This window comes from Ammospiza nelsoni, chromosome 4 (assembly GCF_027579445.1).
Source record: "Ammospiza nelsoni isolate bAmmNel1 chromosome 4, bAmmNel1.pri, whole genome shotgun sequence".
NCBI lineage: Eukaryota > Metazoa > Chordata > Aves > Passeriformes > Passerellidae > Ammospiza > Ammospiza nelsoni.
This window is the reverse complement of record NC_080636.1, coordinates 67,232,747-67,258,978: the sequence shown is the minus strand read 5'-3', so window position 1 is coordinate 67,258,978 and position 26,232 is coordinate 67,232,747. Positions and strand designations below refer to the sequence as shown.

The window sequence follows — 26,232 nt, the reverse complement described above, 5'->3', positions numbered from 1 at the left end:
GTGTGTCAGATGTAGGTTGCTTTGCCCTTTTTCTCTCTCATGTTTTAGTCTTTTTCCACCTTGGCTCTTTTTGTCATTTGCTTCTTCTTTCTTGTCTTGAGAACTGAAAGTGCTTACAGAAAAGGTAATATTGGAGATCTGTATTCATGTCAAGTTCTAAGCTTGCAGCAGCTGCCATTAAAATGGCTGTCAAATACAGTTCTAGTGAGCTGTGCTTGCTAAGCATTTCCCAATAGTGATGTTACTAGCATAGAAGCAGGCTGATTACTCCAGTTTGATTGGCTCCCCCCACCCTAAACTGAGAAGAAAAACTGTTACTTCTTGGGACAGAAATTACATAGATCAGAAATTACATAGTTATTTGTATGTCTTTCTTGAAGCAGAAGTAGGTCTCAATGCATATCATACCATCAAAAGTGATTTTTATGGCTTTTAGCAGGTACTCATTTACCTTCTGCAAGCAGCCACTAATTGTATTTGAGTCATCAGTCAGGGAATATATTTCTTTTGGATTTATGCAAAATACCTATATTTGTTTAGCCTTTCCTTAGGTGAGACAGATTTTATGATATACAGCACACAATTCAGTGCATTTTGTTGTTTAACCCACATTTGTTTGTGTCAAATTCTGAGAGGATACAATGTTGAATATATTAATCTATCTGCTTTGGGGGATTATATGGAAAGCAGTTACAGGTGAAATCAGGCTGTGCTGAAGATGCAAGGAAGGAAACATCATAGGTCAAGTAGGATGGTCTTGTCTAGGGGCAGAGACCCCATACCACAGCAGGCTTCAGAAGTGTGTGTGATCTCAGCTACAAATCCCATAGGTCTACTCTCACAAAGACTCCAAAAGAACAGGTGACTGCTCACTGTTAGTTTGTTACTGTTCAGTAAGCAAACAAAGCTAAGAGAACTTGGTGTTTTCCTTAAGATATGGGAGCATCTCAGAGAGAAATACCACATAAAATTAGAACAAATAAACCTCTATTCATTTCAGTAGCATCTTCTGTTAACTCACATCTCATGTTGTATAATTTTTTGCTCAAACATCAGGGGTCTCTCTTCATAACCAACAAGATGGTGAGAGAAATGGAGCCCCTCTCCTATGGGGAAAGACTTGAGAATTGGGAATTTTCAGTCTGGAAAAGAGAAGGCTTTGGGATGACCTAATTGTGGCCTTCCAGTGACTGAAGGGAGCCTACAAGAAAGACACAGAGCCTTTTTACAAGAGCGTGCCCCTGCAGGACAAGGGGGACTGGATTCAAACTGAAATAGGATAGGATTAGATTAGGTATTAGGAACAAATTCATTACTGTGAGAGTGGTGAGACACTGGAACAGGCTGCCCAGAGAAGTTGTGGATGTGCCATCCTTGGAAGTGTTCAAGGCAGGTTGGATGGGGCTCTGAGCAACCTGATCTAGCAGAAGGGGTACCTGCCCACAGCAAGGGGGGTGATCTCTAATGTCTCTTTAAACCCCATCCATTCTGTGATTCTACAATGGAAATATTCAGGTGAAACACAAGGTGACTTTATATACATAACAGATTATTGAAAATAATTTTATTTTGCTGAGTTGCAAGTACTTTTGTTAGACTTTTAAAAAGAAGCTTGGCAATCTTTTTCTCTACTGCTACCTTCTTCCCTCTGCTTTGGGGTCTGGATTGTCAGAGGGTTTGTAGAAGCCAGGAAGATGAACTTCATATTGTTTGTGTGCTGTATGAAAAATGGACCCAAATAAGACTGGATTTCTGTCTCTTTTAGATATTTTCTGTGAATGCAGGATGCATTTCTGAGACAATTGATACAGTTTGAATGTAGTAAATATACAGATATAGAATAAAAACAGCTGTCACTGAAACATGTGAAATCAGCAAAGCACTTTAAAATGAAATGGTTTGTCTGAACACAGTAGTGTAGAGTCACTGACCAATGCATAAATTGTCTTTTTGAGAGAGAGAGAAGAGCTTGCACTTGAATTGAGTTACACTTCTTAGAGAGTTCTCAAAGTAGTTTACTGGTTGTTACCAAGTCCTGAAACTTGCTTATAGAATGAAAAATTTATCATCTCTATTTTAGGAAAAAAAGAGGCAAACTCTCAGGTAGAACCTTTTGTCTCATTTGCTTTCTTTTACTGTAACTACAGTATCACCATCCTTCAGTTCATAAATTGCAAGATGTACCTGAACTAAAAGAATAATGCAATGGCCAGGGTACTCATGGCAAATTTATAATACTTGAATCTGAAAGCAAATCCTGCACTGTGTGTAGATCTATTTAGAGTCAAGCAAAAATAAGAGAATGATCTTACTTGGATTTGAAGACTAAATTTTGCAGAGGCTAATTATTTATCTGATTGACTAAGGGTGTAATTTACATGACACCTGCTTCAGAGTGGAAAAGGTTTACTGTTTTTTAATGTTTCTTACATTTGCCTTTTTTGTTTTTCCTGCTTTTGTTGATTATTAGGCGCCTGATATTACCACATGCTGTAGCAGTGTTTTCCCACAGAAGTGCTTCACTAGATAATTTTTGCTGGTTTTGTCTATGGTCTATGTTTTAGTAGACATAGTTGAATGCAGTACAGGTAATAACTGCTATTTCAACTGCTTTTCTCATTCTTTAGCTTTCCTATTGTTTAGGAATGCAAAGATTTTAAGAACCTGAATATTAACACCCATATCTGAAAACTCTGACTATTCTTAGCACATGTATGTGGAACATATTCTAGAAATACCATGGAATTTCACAGATTTAGACACTTTATCCTATTCCACATTAATGCAATATATTTTTAAAAGTTGCCTAGATAGAGCAAAGCTCCTGCTAGTTTCTGTAAAAGAAGAAAAATTTCTGAGTGTTTACCAAGATTCAGGGCAGAAGGGCAGAATCTCAGAAGTCACCACAGAATGCAGAAATTTCTGTTACTTGAGTTTGAATTACAATATTGTGACTCTTGGCATCTAAAGTGTAGTTCTCATGCAAAATACAGCAGCTGTTTAAATGTTAGGGTAGCGCTCTACAGTGTGTATATGGAATACAGGGTAGAAAATGAGGAATGATGATGTGTTAGTGCTGGAGAGCCTGAGACCAGTGATAAATCATAAATGTTCTGCCAGAAGCATCTATGCAACTTAGAGTACAGTCCATGACATTCTTGTCAGTAATCTGGAGCACAGGGCTTTGAAACAAACAGTACTGAATGTTCTTTTCCTCAGCCAGACCACGTTTTCCTCATTACATGAAAAGGAGCTGAAAGTTGCCTGGGCTGTGACTACGTTCAATGCATTTCCTCAATGCCTTCTGCACCCTCTTGCTTTCTTTCTAGATAGTCACTGATTCTTTCAGGGGCACAAAACCTTGCTAAGTGCCATTTTTTTTACTCTTCTTACTTAAGCATCAGCTGTTCTGTTGTGCTAATCTTCAGCCTTCCAGAAGTGTTGCTCTTCCACTTGCCCATTGCACTTTCAGGTGTGTTTCTGTCTAGCTGCTACTCTGCAGTATTTGAAATACTTCACACTTGTGCATGATGTTGTGGTCATCCAAAACATATTTATGCTTTACTAGGGCAAAATTCCTACCTGCTTATATAATTTGCTAAGAGAGTCTGGGATTTTCAGGGCTAATGAGTTTTTCGTGTTTTAGATTTAAAAAAAGAACCTTTAATATGTGCCATCTAGGTGAAACAAAAGCAGAAATAAACACGTATGATATGTAAAATCCTGTTGTATTTCCTGTCAGTCATTTAGTCAATTAATCTTCAATGTCCTCTTCTGCTTCCAGGGACCTGAGCATCTATGAACTCTCCTGCAGCTGAGAGTGTATCAGCACTACAGGCAATGCTCACCAGCAGAAAACTGCTGCTTGAAATTAGTATTTTAATGAACTGATCTCAGCAAATGTAAAGCAAAATCTCCCAGGCATTAAAGAAATAAGTGGAGGGAAAATTAATAACTGTGAATTTCAACAGGCAGATGCTGGCTTGGCAAAGGAGTGCAGCTGGTTCAGGTTTTGGTCCCACAAGCTGCCACAGCTCTTAGGGGCAGGGCCTAGTGGGACTTAGCAGTGTTAGGTTTGTGGTTGGACTTGATGATCTTGGAGTTCTTTTCCAACCTAAATGATTCTGTGATTCTCTCTCTGCTACTGCTGGATCTGCTATGGGAGTGGTAATTTAGAAACTCCACTGAGAGTTCAAGCAGTGTAATCATAGTCATCAAGTGAAAGAGAAGCTCTCTGGAGAATGGTTATTGTTTTGCCCAGGAAAAAAAAAATCAGAAAAGCAAGAAAAAATTCTAGATTGAAAAAATGAACCTGTGTGAGAGCTGGGAGTGCTTTTGTGGAGTTTGCAATGATTACACAGCCTGTTAAACAGTAGTGGATATTTTTTTCAGCAGAATCAGTACTATACAAGATTTGAAAGTCTTTCAAAAAATTGTGTGGGTGTGTGAAAAGTGAAGTAACAAGAATTGTCATTAAAGGAGAAATGAGCTAAAATGAGTCTGAAGAGAAATTTTATTTTTGAATGTTCAGAAGAAAAATCCCTTGATACTCAGTAGCTAGATTAGAGAACAGCATAAAATGCAGAGAAGAGGGAAAGTGAGCACAAATTCTTCAAATGGAGACTGCAGCAATTTAATTTTTAAGAACATATTTTTGTATATACCAGTAAATTTAGTTTGCTGTGATTTGATAGACAAGCATACAAAGTAAGTGTGAAATTGCACAAACTAATGTTGTGATTATTTAGGATCAGTTCAGGGATGCTGGCTGATATGCAGTGCAGCACATCTGCTTGTAATGAAGTTAAAGTAAACATACAAATGAAATGGTTTAATCAGGGAGCCCAGAAAAAATTATTTAAGATTACAATAGACAATTTCAAATGAAACAATTCCTTTTTGCTGTTATTAAAAATTCTGAGCCCAAAGTTAGGTATTCATTGATGCTTTAATTTGTTTAGTTTCTTAATATAGTACAAATACTTTGTTTCAGTCATACATTTGCTCCAGACTGATCACAAAATCATTAGATTTTGGCTGTAGAGCATTTTATTTCTCATTTGTTCTATGTAATCTCTTTTTTTTGGTAGTTATGTACATTTTATGTACCTTTAGCATAATGGAATGGGAGCTCTAGAATTTTATCTTTCGTTATTGCAGACAACATGGTAGCAGTTGAGACTTGGGACAAATTTTATGCAGAGTGAATTTTACAAATTACTGTGAATGTCACAGTATTATTTTTACTGTCATTCTGTGTCCTTCTCTGTTTTGTACCTTATTTAGTATGTGGGTTTTGTGTTCTAATTTGTTAGGTTTAGTGTGATCAGCACCTAAGCATGCTTGTCCACCAGATCATGTGATACTCCTGATTTGAATTAACATGAAAAAAAGGTAGAAAGTGTTAGGTTAAACTGAAACCCATACAGATAAACAAAGAAATTATGCACACACCTATGACTCCAAAAAAGAAATCTGGGAATGATAATGCTGCAGTTTTACACAGCAGGAACATGCCTTTGAAGGATTCCAAAATCTTGTGTCCTGCTCAGGTAGAATCAAAGGGTAATTTTAAAGATCATCTAGTCCACCCCACCTGCCATTTTCCACTAGATTATGTTGCTTAAAGCCCTCTTCATCCTGACCTTGAACACATAAAACAGTTGGAATTTAAAGGCCTAATGGATGTATGTCAAAGGCAAACGGGGATAGGGGTAATATATATTTAAGATTCAACAACACAACTGTGTTGATTATGTCCAGACATCTAAGAAAAAGCCACATGGTGTAAACAGCTGTGTGAGGGGTTTGCAGTAAGTTATGTTTGCCTGCTACTCTGAGAAGTCATTCTGACTAACACATCAGTCATTGCCTTTTGTTCCTAGAATGAGCAGCTTTATTCAAAAACAGTTACTGATGTTAAATACCTGTTCTTTTTGTGGTCTAACCTGTGTGGCACACACAGTTTTAAGTCAGTTGCCTCTTGCCTAGCTGGATAATGGATGTCAGAGACACTGTGAGATCTGACATCTGGTGTTGATGCTGCGAGGCTTCCATAAGGCACAGTAAACTGAAGGGAAATAATGGAAAACACAACCTTGAAAGGCATCAGTGAGAAAAGTCCCAGGGACTTCTAATGCCCTCACACCTTTCCTGTAAACAAATAGAGCAGATAAGGGTGTTCTAATTAATTTCTGGGAGTTGGAAGCGCTGATCTCTGTGGCTCAGCAGCGCTGCATGTGCAGCTCCTGGGCACAGCCTGGGATGTGCAGGTGAGGTGGGGGGCTGAGGCTCTGCCTTCTCTGCTGTGGTGAAGCAGAGAACAGAGCTGAGGCCCAGCTGGGCAGCAGGGTGGAGCACACAGGGCTGGCTCAGCTGTGCTTCCTCAGAGGGCAGACTGCATTGCACATCAGCTGGCCCTGACACATGTGGAGCAAGCAGATGGCAGCAGCACTTTTGGCTGGAAGGATAATATAGGCCACTCTTGGCTTTTTCCAAGACAAGTCTTGCTTAGGTCAGGAGAGTGAGTTCAAGTGTTTCAAGGGCTGGATTCAGCCCACACTGCTTTAAAGCCCTGTTTGTTTCAGTATTGCATGGCAGAACATGTGCAGGAAAGTTTTTTTCCACCACTGCTCTTCCCACCTCCCCGGCTTTACAACCACCTTGGGTTTTGTCTTGGATTGTAACACTGTATTGAATGATTCATTGCCCTTATGCTTTAGGGTCTTCTCATGGTTTTTTGCAAGCTTGAGTTATCAAGAAGCTAATAGGGTACTAAAGGTGTTTGATATTAATAAAGCTAATGAACAACAATGTTGGATCTGTCCTCATGCATGCAATCAACTTTATGAAGCTCACTTTCTCAGGCATTTCTCCAGGTGCTCATACAGGACCCTGGGCAAATGAGTCATAAATACTTAAACACTTCCAGTACTTTGATGAATATTTTACATTGTAGAATATGTGAATATTCGTAATTAATGCAGACTTGGGAGCTAGAAAAAATTTTATAACCAGAATAGCTGGTCACTAGGCTCAGGGATGCAGTTTGAACTAAATGAAATATAAGTGTTTGCCAAATTGCCTGCTTGCCGTTCATGAAGACCTGAGAGTGCAAATGGAAAGTATTTCCTATGGTACACTAGTTCTGACCTCTGCATTCTGGAAGGCTCTGACAGGACAGTGATAATGGGCATAGTGTAGGCTACACCACAGTGAGGGTGAGAGAAAAGGAGCAAAAACTGTGAAGGTAGATGGAAATATATCCCTTTTGCTTCAGTTGTTGCATTGAGAGTCTAAGCAGCCCGTGCTGGCAGGTCTGAGGAGTGGTACGAGCAAATCACCCGGGGCTGGGAGAAAAAAAATCCAACTGCTGTGTTTCAGTCCAGTTTGTCTGAAAGCAAGAACATTAGAAAGCAAATCTCGTACACCTATGACAAAGAAATGATGGCAACATCCAGCCAAGGAAAACAATTTCTTCTGTCTTGAGGTGCTGAAATTACTTACCCTATTTACATCCCGTTTTGTTCTGTGTTTAAATTCACTCCCGGGGGGAGGATGTTTTCAGTGTGTTTGTGTACCAGCACATAGGCTTTCACTGAGGTCCAGTCACCAGCTTCTGTCTGGAAAGGAATACAGCAAGAGACACTCTCCAACAAGTTTTTTAATTGCATTGATAAGGTTTTGACTTTTTAAGTCAAGGAAATGGCTAGAGGGCTCTTTTCTGTGTAAACAAAGAAGAGGAGATCATTTGAAGTTGTCCAGACTGGGTAACCTTGGTGAGAGCAGTCTAAGATATGTTATTGTGTCTGGTTTCTATGATAGGAATGAAAAATAACAACATAATAGCAGCATTAAAAATAAAAAATTAAAAAGCATGTCTGAGTGCATGCTTGCCGCATTGTGAAGGAAAGGTTGAAAGAGTAGCAAGAGAACAACCCAAAGTAGGATTATGAAGTCCACAGGAAGTAGAAGCTCTATCAGGTTGCTAATGTCATGATAGAATTGTAGCATAGGCATTTAAGAATACTGTGAGAAGGACCGAAGCACAAAATGAAATTGAGCTAACGAGAAATCTGAAGTAATAAGAAATGGTTTTTTAAGGATATTTTGCAACAATTCATTGTGAAAATAGAAAGGCTTATTAATTAGTATAATCTTGGCTCTTGTACTATTCAGTACCCTTTTGGCAATTTAAATAATAGAAAGATTTTTCAAATTCCTTCCAAGTCCATGATCCAGTGTAGTGATTTATGAGTGGACACACTCTTAATACAGTTACATGAAATTTTGAAGTGTTTGCAGTTCACATCAACTTCTTAGTTTTCAAAGCTGTTGATTTTACTGTTTAAAGAGGATTGTTTGCCTCATTGAGATGTGCACTGAAGAGAAAAAAAAACAAAAGGTGCTGAAATAAAAAGTGGAAATGAGACCATCTCCTCTTAGCTTTCTTCTCTAATGATATTTAGAGAAAATGCTTATTTTCTTTAGGATGCCTTGACTCTAAAGACATAGACATCCACATAACTGCTCAGTTGGTATGAGATACTTTTAAAAGCACCACTGTGCTTGGATCTTGGCTCTATTTGCTCTTGCAGCCTTTCTAGCATGCCCATATAGACTGTGGTAGCTTTAACCAGCATTTGACAACTTGTTTCTCAAAATCCCAGGAGGATCAGGGCTCCATATCAGCAGAAGGAGAGGGCAGCTGCTGGAATCTTTTGGACTGGTGCCTCTCAAGATAGTCACATGGTAGAAACTGGTGTTTCCTGGTGATCAACACAGGTTAACTCTGGGTGACTGGTAGTGACTTGAATGTTATCTTGTTGCTTAATAGTCAGAAGCGGATGCCTAAAAAACTGTGCCTGTAAGACAGCTATGCTGTAGTTGTCCTCTGCTCTGAAATGCTGAGCTACAGAGCAGTGGGAGACAGACAAATGAGCAACACATTCTTGGCAGAACTGCAAACTTTGAATGTTGGGAGTGGGATAAGAAGGAATGCTGTGGTGACATGTTATAAACAAATCAGGCAACCAGATTTGTCTCAGCCTTGGAAGAACATGCCTTAGTGTGACTGGAGGGTATTTTTGGGATGTCTCCTTGCAAGCCTGAATTCTATCCAACAGGCGACTGGAAATGCCCTAGAATCCAGAAGAAGATTAAATTGCCCTACACAAATCAGAAGTTCTTACTTTGTTTCTAGAAATATATGATATGGATGTACTTTAGGTATAGCAATTTATATTTTATACATAAAGGCTAATGTGAGCTGTGATTGCTATATTTACCTGTGAGTAACTGTTTATAAATGAAGTGCAGATGTCCAGATGCTTCTCACTCTTGCCATAACTTGATACAATATCACTGTTGCGTCAGATTCCTTTGAATTCTTTAATATTTCACTACTCACTGTACAAAAAGGTAAATGCTCCTAATTTCAATGGTGTCAACCTCTGCCAGCATGGATGACTGTATCAGTTTAACAAGGAGAAAATCTTTCAAACACATACCTCACAAAGATGGCTCTTCAGAAGAGCATTGTAAAAAATTCTGACAAGATGGTTACAATAATTTTCATAATGAATTTCTGAGTAAGGTACTGAGATAAGTCAGTTCAAGCTTTGTATAAGTGGAACAGTTTTGAAGCTGTTAAAAAACTTTACCTTTTTAAAAGTCAATAATAAAGACGGCTAAAATGCATAAAAGACAGAAAATTAGGTATCTACATTTTGACTTTGAGAGGTGGCATTTAATCTTAGGACTTGAAGCAATTTCAGTCTCTCAAAAGACTCTCAATGCATGCCAGCATTTCTGTAGCATCCTGAAGTAACGGAATTATTTTGAATTATTTTGCTAACTCATAAACTAAATTATTTTGCTAACTCATAAACTTTCAAACATTCAGAGCCCTTTTCCATAATCCTTTGTAAGCAGTCTTGTGCTGAGAACAACTTTTTTTTTTTCCAGTTAAGCTAGTTCTTCCTTTGGAAGGTGGCTTGACATCCATAAGAAATCTCTAGAGTAAATCAAAGATCCATTTTCAGCCAAACAGGCTCAAACAACTTGGAAGTTCAATTATGCTACTACATTCAAGTTACAAGACCCAGCCCATATAAAAGACACTTCAAACTTAAACAGCAATGAGCATTCATTTGGGGCATCAGGGCAAGGTTTGCAAGCTGAGCCATGGCATTATTCCAATTTAGTTATGTCAATCTGCATTCTTAAATAAGGACACTTTCTACTGGTTTTGGAGACACTGCACGATTTTCAGCTTCATGGCATCAACATGCCCAGTGTCAGAGGAGACTTCTGTCAATAATTTATTCATTATACAGAATTTTTTCCTAGTGTAAACATATTTAGTTAAAGACTGTTTCCATCTGTTCAGCTTTTCTGTGTCTCACAGGTCCAGGAGACTTTTAGAAAATGTAGTCAGGGGCTAAACTTCTGAATTGCATCCTGAATTCCCTACAACTCAGCGTTATCAGCTGAGTTGGAGCAGCTATAATCTAGCAGGACAGCTGACCTTCAGTCTTCTGAAACATTCAAATTTCACCTTGAAAGAATTTCCTGGGTGTGGTACTCCAATGTTATAGCAGAAGAACTTAATATATATAGATCTCCTTGCTTGATTTCTTCTACACACATCTTCTCTTCACAGGAAACATATTGAAGTCCCTTTTTACTCCTACAATATACACTTACCTTTAGCACAGGCAGGCCTAAATCTTTTGAAAATAAATATTCTGAAAAGCTATAACTTTGAGGCTTTTGAGACGTATCCTGTTCCTGTGAAGCATAAAGGAACTACATAAGTAATAGGGAAGTTCAAGAAAAACAAAATTTTGTCTCTGGTGCACACATTATATGGGCACAGGAGGCAGAGATGAATCCTCTATTGTTGAAGGGGAATATAGATGTGTAAAGATCCAGGTGTTTTTGTAAAGCAACAAAGCAAGCCAGGGAGGCACTTGTTGCACAGTCTGGTGGCTGCAGTGTTTCAGACTGGCATTCAGGAGATGGCTGTGTAAAACAGCAGCAGGGAAGAAGGTATTCTCAGTTCCTCAGAAAAACCTGCTATTTCTCAAAATATTTTCCTCTTTCATGCAGTGAGAACTCTGTCCCTGGGCAGTGGCTGTGGGTGCCACGAGGCAGCAGGATACTTGGAACAAACTTCTTCAGATTCCAGCATGAGCTCCTGACAGTCACTTTCTGTGCTTTCCTCTTGACTTCACTGTCCACTATTCTACTTGTAATTAACCTTGCAGACTGGATGATATATGGACCATGCTGTTTCCCTGTCTTCTTTGGGGTTGCTGTATTCAAACCCCTGGAGTTAAGATTTTGTGATTCAAAACTCCTGATTAATTATTGAGGGCTCCACTGTGTCAATAGAGTATAGTTTTGTATCCCACTTACATGAGAATCAAGGTCCTGCTGGATTTCTTTAAAAAAACTGACACTTTTTGAAATTCCAGTTGTTTCTGAAAATCAGTGATTAACAAATGTGTGTTCTATATTCTAGACAGCAGAACTTTCTGTAATTGTGTTAGAGGCTTGCTTTTCAGAGGTGAGCAGAAGTTCACCTCTTCAGCTTGAGGAAATACACTGATAATGTTTTAGAGAACCCATTGTTCTGACCCTCCTTGGGCTAATTTTGCACAGCACAGTGTGAACTAAGAGCTTTCTAGAGGAACAAAACACCACACTGCCACATTTGGTCACTGAGGTAGAACTCCAAACATGCTTTGCAGTCCCATTTCTGTTTTTTCAGCACACACATGGCTTTTGGTACAAACCACTGTTTGTAATGAGCTCCCCAGAGATTTCTTGCACCCTTGAGCTCTTCAGTCATGCCCTATGGACTTCATGTTTTTCTGTTGCTAATCTTTCTCTTAATCTTTGTGTGCTTCACAGCTGGGAGCAGAGTTGGGAACTGTCTGGACAGCCCAGCAAAGTGCTAGGGAGAGGAAAAGGCCAGTGAGCTTAAATCCTTGCTGTGCAAACTTGGTGTTTTGTGTCAGAACATGGTGTTCTTTCACTGTATCCAGAGATACACAGGGATGTCCTTTTGCCTGCAGTGTGTAGATCCCTACATAACTGCAAATGCATGATGTTTCTGTCTTCACTTTCCTCCTAGCAGAACATTGTATATTATATCAATGGCAAAATGTGAGGGCAGGAGATGATGCTACTAAACAAATATTCTCCTTTGTTTTTCTTTCTAGAACAATGCAGCAAGTGATTTCACTAATTGCAAGGAGGAAGAGGAAGACAGTGACACTTATGAGCTTATGTTAGGCTCAGAAGCTCCACCAGGCATGGGTAAGTCGTGTTGTTAGACAGCTTTGTTGGTACTGTTCAAATTAATCTATCATGTCATGCATCAAATGAATGAATTCCTGGGCAGAGAGGGCAAGTTCCTCTGACACTTTCAATTTCCACATGTTACTGCAACTTCCAGGGAGAGCAGATGTCCTAAAAGGAAAAGGCAGCTGAGGGATTCAGTTGGGATAATAAAGTTCTTGCTCAGTAAGAGAGACCTCAGTGCAACCACCCCTCCTTTTAGACTCTGTAAATTTGTGGTCTCCACTCTGAATCTAGAAAACTGCTGAATTCTCCAAGCTCTCAGAGAAGAACCTGTAGGCACTTGCCTACAGGTGCAGTTGAGTTCTGTGTGGAGGCACAGATAGTTGACATTTGCAGCTTGATGTTCCTACTTCCAAGCATAGATTGGTGACAAGCCTGTTGATGATCTGTGTGGTCATATGCATTCTCCTTGAAAACTGCAAAGTTGCTTGTTTGCATTTACCAATGGCATATATTTTTGCATATATCTTACAGTATCATGGATCTAGGAGACTAAATTTAATCCTCTTTTAATCTTGTTGACAATTTTATTTTTTCAACTGTCTCATACATATGAAAAGGATGTTTCTTAGTTGCTAAGTTCAAACTGGTTGCTTTAGCACATAGAGGTAGATGATAGACACTGTGAAAAAAAAGGTTTGCTCTGATAAAATTTTCACTGTCTCTGTCCATTGTATATGGGAACACCTCAGGGTGAACACCTGGAGAAAGAGCATTAATTGTACCACGTTAGCCAGGTAAATGCCCTAACCTCCCATTTGAATCAGTGGTGAAAGGCAGGCTTCACCAAAGGATAACTCAAGATGGAAACCTACCTCAAGGGCTCAGTAAGGTCTGCTGACAGATTGTGCCGTTTACTCTGTTACATTAGTGAGGTTGACTACTAAAATTTTGATGCTGTAATAGTGATTAAAATGTACATGTTAATGTCCCTCCACTTTGTTCTTGGTCTGTGGACCAAGAGACTAGAGACAGAAGAGCTCTATTTCCATAAGTCTGCAGTCATGTCTCCCATGGACCATGTCTATTTCAGTTTAGAGATATTCAAATCAGCACCCAAATCCCACTGTACAAAAAGCAGTAACACAGACATGTGAGTTACAGCTTTATTTTGCAAAGTGTTGCACTGTGCTGCTTTGAAAGTCAGGTAATAGAAATTCTGGAGGCAGGGAAAAGGTGTGTGATTTCCTTCTGACAGCAACTCTAGAAAAGTTTAACATTGCACACACGAAGATCGTTTGTATCAGAGTAGCAAGATACAGCGAAAACTTCCACTGTTGATTTAGTAAATATTTAAAAAGCTCTTCACTGATGGTATGAATTTGACAGCTTTCCTGCTGTATCAGTTCATAAAAGTTTTATTAGCCATTGTGTTGCTTCTGCAAGAATCTTTGAAACAAGAAATGCTTCTAGATGGCAATTTTTAAATGAAATAATGCTTTCTTTAATATTAAAAGCCAAGCAGAACTCAAGAGATCAATATGCAGCTGGATTGAGATGCCAACAAGAATTTGAGGTGGATGAGGAAAAGGATGACCTAAAAGACAGCAGAGAGGAGACAGAAGATGAAGATGAAGAAGAGGATTCATACAGCCCTCACAACAGTCCTGGCAGTTTGTATGTCAATGTAAGGGATGAGCTCAAAGAGAGCAGGAGAGATTGCTTTTTCTGCAAGAGGCCACCCCCTCCTCCCCCTCGAAATCTGCCTGGCATCCAAAGACAGGACAATCTGAAGAATTCATCACAAGGTACGATCTTGGGAGGAAAATAACCCTGGATACAAACACATGCAGGGGCAGAAAATGTACTGCTGCAGAGATTGGTTTAATTGCTTGTGGAAGTAGCTGGGCAGGATGGCCCTAGTGCTACGAGGCAAACTTGTGCATATGAGGCCCTATCTCTGCAAAACAAGCATCTGCAAGGGATCTTTGCTGTATCAAAATACTCATGACCAGGTTTGTCAGGTAATGCTGTGGTATGGGCTCCTGGGTTCAGCTTTCCCTCATTCCACCCATCTCAAAGAGCTGCCAAATAGTGCATGGTGCACTGGATTTGCAAGAGAGGCTTGAAACAAAGATGAAGCCTGTATTTTTGTCAAGTTGACTTCATTATTTGCCATTTTAAAACATTAAATGCTATTATGAATTTATATACAAATATTTAATTATATTTAATATACAGCTCGAAGTATCACAGATAGAATTAATAGAAAGTGGCTACGCAGAGAGAAGTAACAGTATCTTACTACATTAGAGCCAATGTTGTAGTTATATAGATGTAAAAAGTTATATTGCAGATTAAAAAGAAAGGCAGAAATTCTGACAAATGCTTTTCCTTTTTTCCTTTTTTTAATACATCTGTCCCAGAATAAAAATCTAAAATTTTGTGTTCTCATTTGATTAAAGTGATGAGAAACTCAGAGTTCTATTGCATCTGTTTCTGAAGGGATGATCATCGATTTTTCTTATTGCAAAAAACAAGTATGCAAAGTAATTCAAGCTTAAATAGCAGTTTTAAATAGTTGCATAGGGGGGGAAAAAAACCCTTCTTATTTGTTATAGACACTGCTGATACGTGTGCACACAAATTGCTTTTCAGCTTCTCCACAGCTTATTACTGTTAACTATGTTTTCAAACGTGGTGTAACCTATTCGAGTCTTAAATTACCATCACCAAGCACTCTGATGTTCACATAATTAGGCAGAAATAGCTTGCTATAGGTAGGGTTTTATCCTGTGTTCTGCTGTGCAGGAAAGGTATAGCTACAGGTAGAAAGTCGTAAGTCAATTCTATGGGAGAGAGGGGCAGCATAAAATTAACATTAAAGTGCATCTATATGTGTGTATAAATGAGGGATCAGTTTTGGCACACAGGATTTGTTGGTGTAGCTTTGTTATAAATGCCTGTTTTGGAATAGTTCTTATATGGCTACATCACCACAGTAATGTTACACTCTCTGCCAAATGCTCTCTGTCTGCATGTGGGTACCAGAAGAGAAAGTTTCCTGGTGTCCTGTGCCAGCTCCTGTGCTGGTAAAGCAGAGTTCATCTAAAAATGCTCCTGTGGGACTAGTTCATTTAAAACAGGCTCTGAATTTTTCTGTGTTTTGCTGTGGTTTCATCACTGGAAAATGGGATATTAGAATTCCTCCAGATCAGGATGATGTTTCCTTTCAAAGAGGAGCTGTAATGAGTTACTTATACATATTTTCAGCCAGCTGCTTGCTTTAGGAGTTGCTGTGCAGTACCTCCAAGGCCCCTCTTCAAGTCTGTGTTTTGGCAGTGGCCTGAGAGTGCCCCCTGTGGGAGTTGAAAGAAAGAATGTCCTACAGAGAAAGAAACAGAACTTATATAGTGACCTGGAAATAAAATATTACTCATATTATACACGGCAGGTGTATTAACACCACTTGTGGTTTTAAAACATTTCTCTTAACCAGAATGCATGTTAATGGTACATACTACTATTAATACATCCCATAACAAATAGATCCCACTTACAAAGGTTGTTTAGCCCCTCTGAACCAAATAAACAGGTAATTCTTTAAATAGCAGCTAAAGGATTGAAAACACCAGTAGTGGCCACAGCCAAATTTAGCAAATACACATATGTGCAGGCAGTAAATTATAGCACGACGGAAACACGAGTAAGTCCAGGGATTCCAGGTCTACTGTTTTTGCAGGAAAGATGGGTAATCATGCCAAGGAAGTTATAAACATTTATGGAAACACCAGCCTCAGTGACAGCTTCTAACTCAGCAGTTTGTGAGTGTTTTAAGGCAAATCAAAACAAACCCAGATATGGGGGAAACCAGCAATGCCTTTTAATGCTGTAAAAGGCAGCAACTAGAGCAAAGCAAGTTCTGAGTAGTTCTACTATGAAATATATGAAGTATAGGGAATACAGAGAGACGCGGAAGTTTTTGGAGGGGAGAGGGTTTGGTAGCCTTAGCATAGATTGTAAGAGGTCATACATTTTACCTACATTGTAGAGGACTTTTCAATTTCTTTTTCACCTTGGCCCACAGTAGATTTGTAAAGTCCTCAAAACCCTGTGGGAAGAGGTAGGAAACACAAAATCCAACATTTCCTAAATTAAGTTTCAATTCTTAAGTCATTTTTGCAACAGGTAACAAACAGCTTGACTTTCCAGAATGCCAGGGGCCACAGGTACCTCTTACTTGGCTTAACCATGAGTTACGTGTTAGTTACATGTTGGTGTAACTCTCTTGAGAGCAACTTGGCCACTCAGTGTTTCTGCAAATAAATCCCTTTTTTTTTGTGGCTAATAGCTATGCATCTACATTTGATAATCAGGTGTGAAATCATGAAGAAGCCCTGAAGTTGAAATTATTCCTTTGGGACATCCTCTCTACTGAGTTAGATGATCAGAATGCTCTGAAAATGAGCATGCTTTAGTGTAGAAGTGAAATGAGGTCTCTGCACTACTTTAGGAAACTCTGAAGCTTTAAAATAAGTCATCATCTCCTCTCTTTACCCTGTATATGCAATACAATTCCTTCCTTTTTCAGAGAGGACTTTTGTGATGGACAGGAGTAAAAGAGAGCAGAGTGATGGACTCCCAACCACATGCTGTGGAGAAGACCAGGGTTCCTATGAGGAGGACAGCGAGGAGGAGCACCCCTACACTTGTGTGGCACAGGATGAAGGAGTGTACGACCTCATCCTGGGGCAGGAGGAGCAGGAGGAGGAGAAAAGGAGGCACTGCAGATCCTTCATCATGAACAGACCGCCAGCCCCTGCGCCCCGGCCCGTGTGCTCGCTGGTCAGGGAGGAGAACACTCCCTACATTGTACAAGGTTGGTGCTGCTGCCATGTAAATATTTTCTGGGGGAATGTAGACTCTTCTCTTGGTCTCTTCTTTTTGAGCAGTAGCATTTTCTAAAAGACTGCCTTCAAACCAACATGTTGCTTGTTTCAGTCAACCTATTCTCACCCTTCAAATGAGCTGACATCTCTGAATAATTTTCAGTTTGCAGCAGAGTAAATATCACAGTTTTTTATTTAGCTTTTAAAAAATTATGACAATATGATAGAAAATGAAGAATTGCTAGGCTAGCTGTGAGTGTGTATGTTACAGCAATGCAATGTAGAATGTGCTATTTGAATTGCCTTTCTTTCCAGTTTCTTTATCAAAATGGTTTTACTTAAGGCTGAAATCTCTGTCTTTGATTTATTTTTTTTTTTTCTTCTGATGAGAAGAATTCTCTTTTCTGAGATAAATGCCTGTGTGAGGATTCCTCTTTCAAATACCTTTTCCTTTTAAATACCTTTTCTCCAATTTGAGATGCTAGGAATGGGCGTTTCTAGATAGGATCACTGTATTTCTTGAAGGAAAAATTATGTCTTTTTACCACTTCTATGAAAACTGGGAAACTCTTTTGAGCTATTTAATGGAAATACAAGACCAGAAGGGATTTCAGATATCTTTGTAATCCAATTCAGACTGAAACCAAATTTGAAAGTAACAAAAGGAATTCAGTGGATATACTGCAGAGATCTCTTTGTAAGTCCCAAAATCATCCTACCTGCATCCCCAGCCTCTTCTACAAAAGCCTGCCAATGCATAAGAATAGATGGTAAAAAAATAGGCTGTCAAAGGACACCATTATGTTACTTACTAACTTCATGCTGTGCATGTTTTACACTAGAACAAAATTAATACTGCCCAAGACATCCTACTAAATACAGAATAGCACCTCCTCTTTCATGCCTATCTTAGTTGTGGTTTCTTTTATTCTTCCTAGCTAGCTGTTTTCCTCCAGACTGTAACTCCAGGTTAGGGCCTGAATGCATGGGCTAATTCATTCATCATTAAGTTTCTCTTTCTTCAGCATATTCAGGAGGTACAAGTATGAATCATTACAGTGTAATCCAGGAATGGATGGGCATAGGGAGCCTGTTACAGCTCCACAAGTCATGAAATGGCTGTTTTTACTGAGGTTGCTAGAGCACGGTCTCAAATCTCGGTCCACTGTCATTATAAAGTCCTGTAACTTGGAAACCCTTAGTGGAAATGCTTTATTGGGGAAATTGTTTTTACTGTCTTTCATTGTACTGGAGTGCTTCTACTTTGTTTATTGGCTAAGGCAGATGCTATCAGAGGAGCTGCTCTGATGGGGCTGTGGTTCACCGTGTGTATATACATATATTCATATGTTCACACACACAGGTTTTTTACCTTAGCTTTCATGAGCATGTAGTGGTAGACAGATTGTTTTCCAGTAGTTCTATGTAATCAGCCATTTGCTTACACAATTCATGAGGAAAAATGGAAACACTTCAAGAAAGCTTCAGCTGCCCACTCAGGTGTCTGTTATCCTACCTATCCTGCTGGTTCCAGACCTAGAATATCTCATTTTTGTCCAGGAATTCCTGAGTTAGATAGTGAAATTTTAGACAGAAGGGATATATCTTCAGCTGAAAGATTGTTTTCTTGCTACTTGGATTGGCAGTGTTTTTCCTCCACATGGGTTAAAAAATTCTCTCTCTAGTCCAGCAACATTCCAGTTTCCAATTTATTATTTTAGGACTGTTTATATTTGATTTTAAAAAAATTGTTTCATATGTATGAACCAGGAAACTTCATTCCAGTCCATCATTAAAACCTGCATGTGTCTTCAGACCTTCCTTTATAATTTTAACAGTGTAAAATACTCTAGTTATGCATATACACATTTTTCATCCAGCAAATAAATTGATGGTGGTTTTGGGGTTTGTTTTCATCTATTATATTAAAAAGAGCACCACAGATATTGCAAAGTCAAATAATCAAAAAGTTAGAATTGAGGTAGTTTTCCCCTTTCTCCCTGCCAGGAACATTTCAATACAGCAATAAGTAGGTAGCCATATGCAGATATTTTCTTTCATTTCATCTAGAGTTTAAAGTGGGTGAGCATAAAAAATTTTCATTGTTTTTTACTCACATTTTGTTTAAAATATAATTCATGCCTGATACTAGGCCCCATGTGTTATTTCAGACCCTCCTGTTACAAACCCTTTGATTCTGCATCCGCTGAATTTTGGGATGCCCAGTATGAAGTAACTAAGATTCTTGAGGTGAACAAAATTACATAACACTTTACTCATTAAAAGCAGAGACACCATTGATTTCAGTGGCCACTGAGTTCTCAGAACTTCAAATTAAATCCTCAGTGTGTCTGGTCAGTACTCTGACATCAGACAGTATAAGTTGGATTGCTGCCTTAAATGACTTGTCTGAGCTTTGGGTAGGGCTTTGATGGAAAGAGAAGAACTGTCCTGCAGAGCAACTTCTAGTTACTTAACTGAGCCATCCTTCCCTCCTCTGTATTCACTTTCTATATGCTAAATACCTTTTGATCTCTAAAACAAATTATTTCATATCCCTGTAAGAAGCAGATTGTCTTCACTGCACAGTTCTGGTTGGTCTTCAGAGCTGTGCATTCAGTAAGACCCAGATCCTGTGGAAAAACAGAATGGAGTATGATGCACAGAGAGGGGCTGTGTTAAGGCTACACATTTGCTCACAAATGGATGCCCATGTACTTTGGGAGTTCCTGAAAAGTTTCGTGCCCCAAGGATGGCAGAGGCTGGTGTGATTGTGCCATGCAGATATGCAAGAGGAGCATTTTTTTCCTTGTACTTTATGTACTCATAGATGAGCCCATTTATTTGGTGGAGGGAAGTAAGCATTGCATAGCAGAAATGCCTTTTGCCTCCTTGATTGCATGCAGGTGACTCTTAAATTTATTTTTATATCCACCTGGAGAAATTAAATGGCTAAATTTCCATGAGTGCTTTCACCACACATTGAATGAAGGCCATGACATCACAAAAGAGTGATGTCTCCTTTAAGCTAAAGTGGTGGTGCTTCCATGAGAATAGCAACAAAGAAGAAAGCAAGCAAATAGCTTTCTTTGTAATTAGCAGCTTTCAAATACATGGAATATCAAGTTTGCACTGGGCAGAAAGCCTGCTCCCTGTAGTTTACCCCACTTGGTGTTCTGCAGAACAGGATAGGGAAACTGTTGATCTATAGAAAGCAAACATGGGACTTGACAAGAGTCACTTTCAGAGCAAGATCTACACTTCAAAACCTAGGCAATAAACCGTCTGTGATGAAAGTTGTCACAACTGAACTACCACAATTCACAGTTTGAGCATCTACCTTGAATTTGCTGACACATAAATTCTGGGAAACATGGAGGAGTTGAAAGATTTAAAATATAAATATTCTAATCGCTTTTACTCAGTTTCATTTATTATACTTTCAAATTTTAATGAACATTCCAACTGCTGTATTGAACACTGGTAAACAGACTGCATTATTAACAGAGAGTAGATTTGTTCTTTAATTTAGTCCACTGCAAGAATTTTATCTTGTGTGTAAAAGGCTCATCAGCCAATGGAGCTGCAAATTGGTGCCAAGTAGCTCATTGTCCACATGGTGTGCACTTTTACTGTGCTCCCTTACCATTCCTTAGGTGCTTAGTATTCCTCTGAAGGTTATTTCAGTGTTTTGTTCAATTGTCTGCCAAAACAACTGTTAAATAAACATCTGAAGGTGTTGTGGTTTCAGTTTAGAGTGCAATTTTTAATGTTCCCTATTGATACAAGTTTGAGTGAGCTGGAAAGCAAAGTCCTCTGTGTAGTTGTAGGAGAGATGCATGAGTTTCTGCAATGTCCCTGCCATTTCTGAAGCCTGACCTACTAGGAATCCCTCAGGGTTAAGGATTACATTACTGTCCTGGTTTAATAATTTACCTCTCATCACAGACCACTAGTATGAAAGGGTTTCTCTGCAGCAAGAATACCTGCCCTACAACAGCATAAATTTCCTATGCTATGGCCTTTATTTCTTTGCAAACTTCTCACAAATCCCTGAAGGAATGTATTTTCTCTTCTGTGCACTGAAAACATTTTGCTATTCAAAGATAGCTGTCTGTGGGACCTCACCATAGGTTTAAAAATTAGAAGTGAAAAATATATTTTCTAGTTACTGTTCCAGTGGAGAATAACATTCTCATTGCTCATCAAAATCACAGGGTATGCAGAAGAAGTAGCATCCAGTGGATATTTTTAGGGAAGAAGAATATCTCACCTACAGAACAGACAGCATAAACCCACTGAAGTGAATAAATAAAATCCAGAACAGAACTGTTAGTGTCTTGGAAACTTATCAGGCTGATTACTGGGAAATACAGTGATCTCATTCTGAGTCAGTAATTCTTATTAAGCCAATTGTTTAAATGCTCTATAGCAGGGGTTTCCAAAGTGAAGCCTCAGAGGCCATGCAAATTGCAAAACATATATGTCCCACAGAGGGATTTTGTAGTACTCTCCTACAGTGAGTGTAAAGTACTGCACTGCAGATGAATTTCATTATGTATTCCTAACTTAAGGGTGTTTTTCCATGAATTAAATACTAGGAAGCACTGTTTGGCTGACACTTAGACTGGTTTTACAGTCCTAGTTGGGAGTGATATACCAGCTTCACCCACTGTCTTCATTCAGTCAGATTTTTTGCTATCTGAACTTTGGTAGATTGAAACAAGTACTGAATACAGTGCAGAGAGAAAAAAATATTTATGGGATGCTGTCTGGCTGCAAACCAAACTGTCCCAAACACCATATTTCTAGTTCTTCCCTTTTTGCTTTTCTCTACTCAAGAAAAATGGGACTAAAGAAGTATATTCAGGTTTTACACCCGGAGCAAATACTCCTTGAGTATGTCACTAAAGTCCTTCCAGCTTCCATGATGCACTAAGTTCAAATTCTGACAAGAGCAGAGATGTGAAGGCTGTTTTCATTGTGTATGGTACTGGGGTGCATAGTACATTGACACCACCCTCTGAGCAGCTCCTTAAACTAACTGGTGCCCTCACTCACTCACTCACTCACTCACTCACTCACTCACTCACTCACTCACTCACTCTTTACCTCTTCTGTAAGGAGGGGGTTCTGGTAATATTTTTATGATCTTGCTTAAGTGTAGGGGAGTCATCTCTGTGGAGTCTCCCGAGGTCCCTCTGTGACTAAAGTTGCTGAGATTTTAACAGATTTGAGCTCATATTTGTCAGACTCAGAATCTCACTGCAAATTGTGAAGGGAATTGCTGGTGAGTATATGTTTATTTTTGGATTAAGATTTTCACATCATCATTACACTGTAATTCCTTTTAAAATCATTTTGCTTTTGGTCTGAAAAAATGTAGTGGTTCATTCTCAGCCAACTAAACAACTGTGGAAGGTAGAGGCTGGCAATAACCTGGGGAATTAGGATGAGTGGATGTGATGCTGTCACTGAAAAGCCCCAGCAATGTAAGGGAGCAGGTTGGTATTTCTGCAGGGGCACTTGGCATCACCTAGTCTTTATTCTAATGAAATGGCTGTTGTGTGTTCTCAAAAACCTCTTGAGTTTCAGGCTGCCCATTTAGGCCTGTTCAGAACTCCTGTACCAGTGTAGATGTGGTCACTTGTTTTCCTGCACTGATGCTCTTAAAACTGCTCAGTATTTTTCCCTTTGCCTCGTCATGGTGTAGGTGTACCCAGACACCAGTGCTGCCCTCACAGGACAGCTTCTGGAACTTGAGCCTTTGTTACTTTGCACTATACAGCCAACCCTTCTCCACAATGCCTGGACCTACCTAGATCAGATTCATAAGATTCACATCATCATTCATGATGTTGTGCTTTTAATCCATGCCCAGCTGCCTCGCCTTGTGAAAAGAAAAAAGTCTGTTTACAAGGTCCCATTTCCTTAGTTGATTTCATGTTATGAGTCACTGGAATTTTTGGTTTTCATTTTGAATATGTGAAATATTTTGTATAAATTTTGGGAGTGGTCATTAATCATCTCTTACAAAACTTACTGGTTAGCATTGCATTGGTGACCTCTCTTGAGTCCTCATGCTGAGTGATGTTTGGTGTGTTAGCAAACAAAACAGACAAAAGGAAAATATATCTAAAAAGATGTGAAAGAACATCTGCAGAGTTCTCCTCTCCTGAATAATAAGCATCATTCTACTATATTCCTTCCTTAGTATTCTCTGTGTATTTGTCATCTCTTGCTGTGCTACATCTAATTTACAATCCAATCCCTACCAGAAAAAAAGAACTTAGAGGTTTTGTTTGCCTAGGTGCTATGCATACACAGTTTAAATTTTAAAATATTTAAATAATGTGGAAAATAATTGAATGGACAAAGGCAGGAGTCTCTCCCTGCAAAATATCCTGAACAATAATTCACTCCTCCTTCTCCATTCTTCCATTAATCATGAATTAATTACATGATGATTCTAAAATGAATGAAGCAAAAACCTACAAAGAACAAGAAGGCAGCTTGCAAACCCACTGTAATTTGCAACTGAGTTGTGTTACTAAGTGCAAACCTAGTGTACTAATTATTTGAATTATCACTTAGCCATGTGTTCATATAAAGATTTTGTTTTCCTGTATTTAAATTTTGAATGTTTCCTAAAGAAAACAGTAATAGATAATTTTGTTTGGAACATCAGCTCAATGAAGCTGATGAATAAATGCATCTTGAATTTCCTAAGCAAGCTGAATTCAAAATAGTGATATTTATTGATAGATTGTTTTAATCACTGTCTTTTCTCCTTTGTGTTTGTGCTACTGAAAGTGCCAAGTAAGTATGTATAAGGTATGATTAGCTCATATGTTCTTTCAGAGGGTAGGTTCATCAGTCTAGCTGTGATTGAATCACTAGTGCTTAGTGGAAACTCTTGTTTCATTTTTAGAGGTAATGTTGCCAATTCAACAAATCAGGCAACATCCCTCATAGTTTAGGTGAGTAAAGTAAAATATAAATTAGAAACCATATCTTAGTTGATCATTGCCTCTTAGCTGATATGAGTTCTTCTCCCCCTTCATCTAACTCTTCCTGTGTTTTGATTTCCTGTGTTTCCTAATTATGTCACTAACCAATTTTTGAAATGTCATAGTGCATCTGTGACTTGTTAACATTACAGCTTTGTGTTAGAAATTCAATTAATTCTGAAAATCAAATTCCTGTCCCTTTTGTCAACCTGCAGCTACTGTAAAAACTTTCATTCTCTTTTTCTAGACCCTTTATACTCACCACAGTTTCTTGCAGTTTGTTACTATAAAATCTTCTTAGTTCAGAATTTTACACAAAAGACTTGGATTTCAAATTTTTCTAACCCTTTTGTGGTGCTGACCATGAAAATATTAACCAAATTTCAAGCCTCATAGCATTATTTACCTGCATGTGCAGACAGCCTGAAACAACATCTTTAGTTAGTCTGAGATAAAACAGGCAATTCAGAATTCCTTGGATCCCACTCACTTTCCAAGACTTACATTAGGGATTTTCCCAGAGTTTTGCATATTTGCCACAAAATTTGTATTTTGTCCCACTTTTAAAATGTCGTTTTCTGCTTTCATGTCCTATTAGAAAATATTGCAGTAGTTTCATTCTCTCTGAGTTTGCTTTGCTGGAAGAATATTGAGGTTACATTACATTCCTAAAGAGAGGTCTTACTGCCTGAGACATAAAAATGTATTTAGGGCTTGCAAAGAACTTAATCTGTATCATGTAGCAGCTGAAGAGAGGAGAGGGAATGAAGTGGAATTACTTGTTAGCTCCCTCAGCCTCCTTTAATTCTGAGAAACTGCAACAGAAGTTTGTTGTAGACAAAAATTAAATGGCATGTATAGGGTTAGGATATTTAATAAGTATATTTTGACTGGTATTTTAGCCAGTCATAACATGAGTAAAAATCCAAAAGGATTCTCCTTCTGATCATACAGATGTTACTGAAGGGTGCACAGTGAGTGTGATAGAAGTACTGAAACGCTTTAATCAGATTATCTGTGCCAGACAGGCCCAGAAAATAAAAAGTATATATCCGTACTTGAAGGACTGTGACATTCTGACACTTAAAAAATTGCTATATTAATATTTTTTTACTGAAGGAATATTTACTTTATCTTCCATTTAAAAAATAATGGAATGTATCAGTGTGCAAGATTACCTGTATCTTTTATTTCCCTGCTGTGTTCAAGTAGCTCATAAGTAATTGGAGTGTGGGAATGAAAGGGTGAATTGCCAGAGTTCTCCCTAAACTTATGGCAATTGTACAGTGGAGTGTTCCTGCCTTTCCAGGCATTCCAGAAGCAGGCGTTTGTTTTCACTGACCTCACCCACACTGAAGACTTGCTGCCAACTAAAATAATTTCAGCAAGATGCAGCACATAAAGTGGTTTTAACAATTTTACTTTTCACTGGAAGAGTAATTCCATTTCTGATTACTCCAACACTGCAAAACTCAGCAGAAATTTCAAAGCCTATCAATTAAAGTGCTTTCCAATCAGGCACATTGTTGAGTATGTCCCTTCTCCTCCTTATGCAGTAAAATTCAGGCTGCCTGCATTACCTCTGTGCTCTCATTACTTTAATTTCATCTTTAAAAGGAGAATATTATTTCAAGTATAGAAGAAAACACTGCAAACATACTTAGTAGGATTCTTTGATAATTACAGAGAGAAATATTTTAAAAGTTGAAATCTATCAGTGTTTGGCTGAGCTAGGGGCATAAGTGAGAGCATGCCTGCTCTGCTGCTTCAGCAGAGCTCCCTTGGCCTGGGCCTTGGTCCCCAGGAAAATATTTGCTCCATTGAACTGGCACATTTGCTGCATTGCGGTGATGACAGAGGATTACTTAATTGGCAGGAATTATTCTAGGTTCCAGAATGTCAGTTTGTTTAGCAAAAATCAGAATTGAGGCTTGAGAGAAAGCAACTGCCACATAGGCTATGTCAGAAACTGAGCAATTCCCACCTTCTGGGTGTTACATATGCTGCCAGCAAAAGTTGGA

At 38.7% G+C, this 26,232-nt stretch overlaps 1 protein-coding gene across 1 annotated transcript in view; it reads left to right on the top strand.

The window, feature by feature from the left end:
* BANK1 (B cell scaffold protein with ankyrin repeats 1) overlaps positions 1-26,232 on the top strand; it is a 135,996-nt gene that overhangs the window by 99,097 nt on the left and 10,667 nt on the right. The window contains exons 9-11 of the mRNA XM_059470739.1: positions 12,231-12,327; positions 13,830-14,120; positions 16,904-17,191. Of these exons, the coding sequence (XP_059326722.1) occupies positions 12,231-12,327; positions 13,830-14,120; positions 16,904-17,191 (676 nt within the window). The remainder of the gene's footprint in view (positions 1-12,230; positions 12,328-13,829; positions 14,121-16,903; positions 17,192-26,232) is intronic.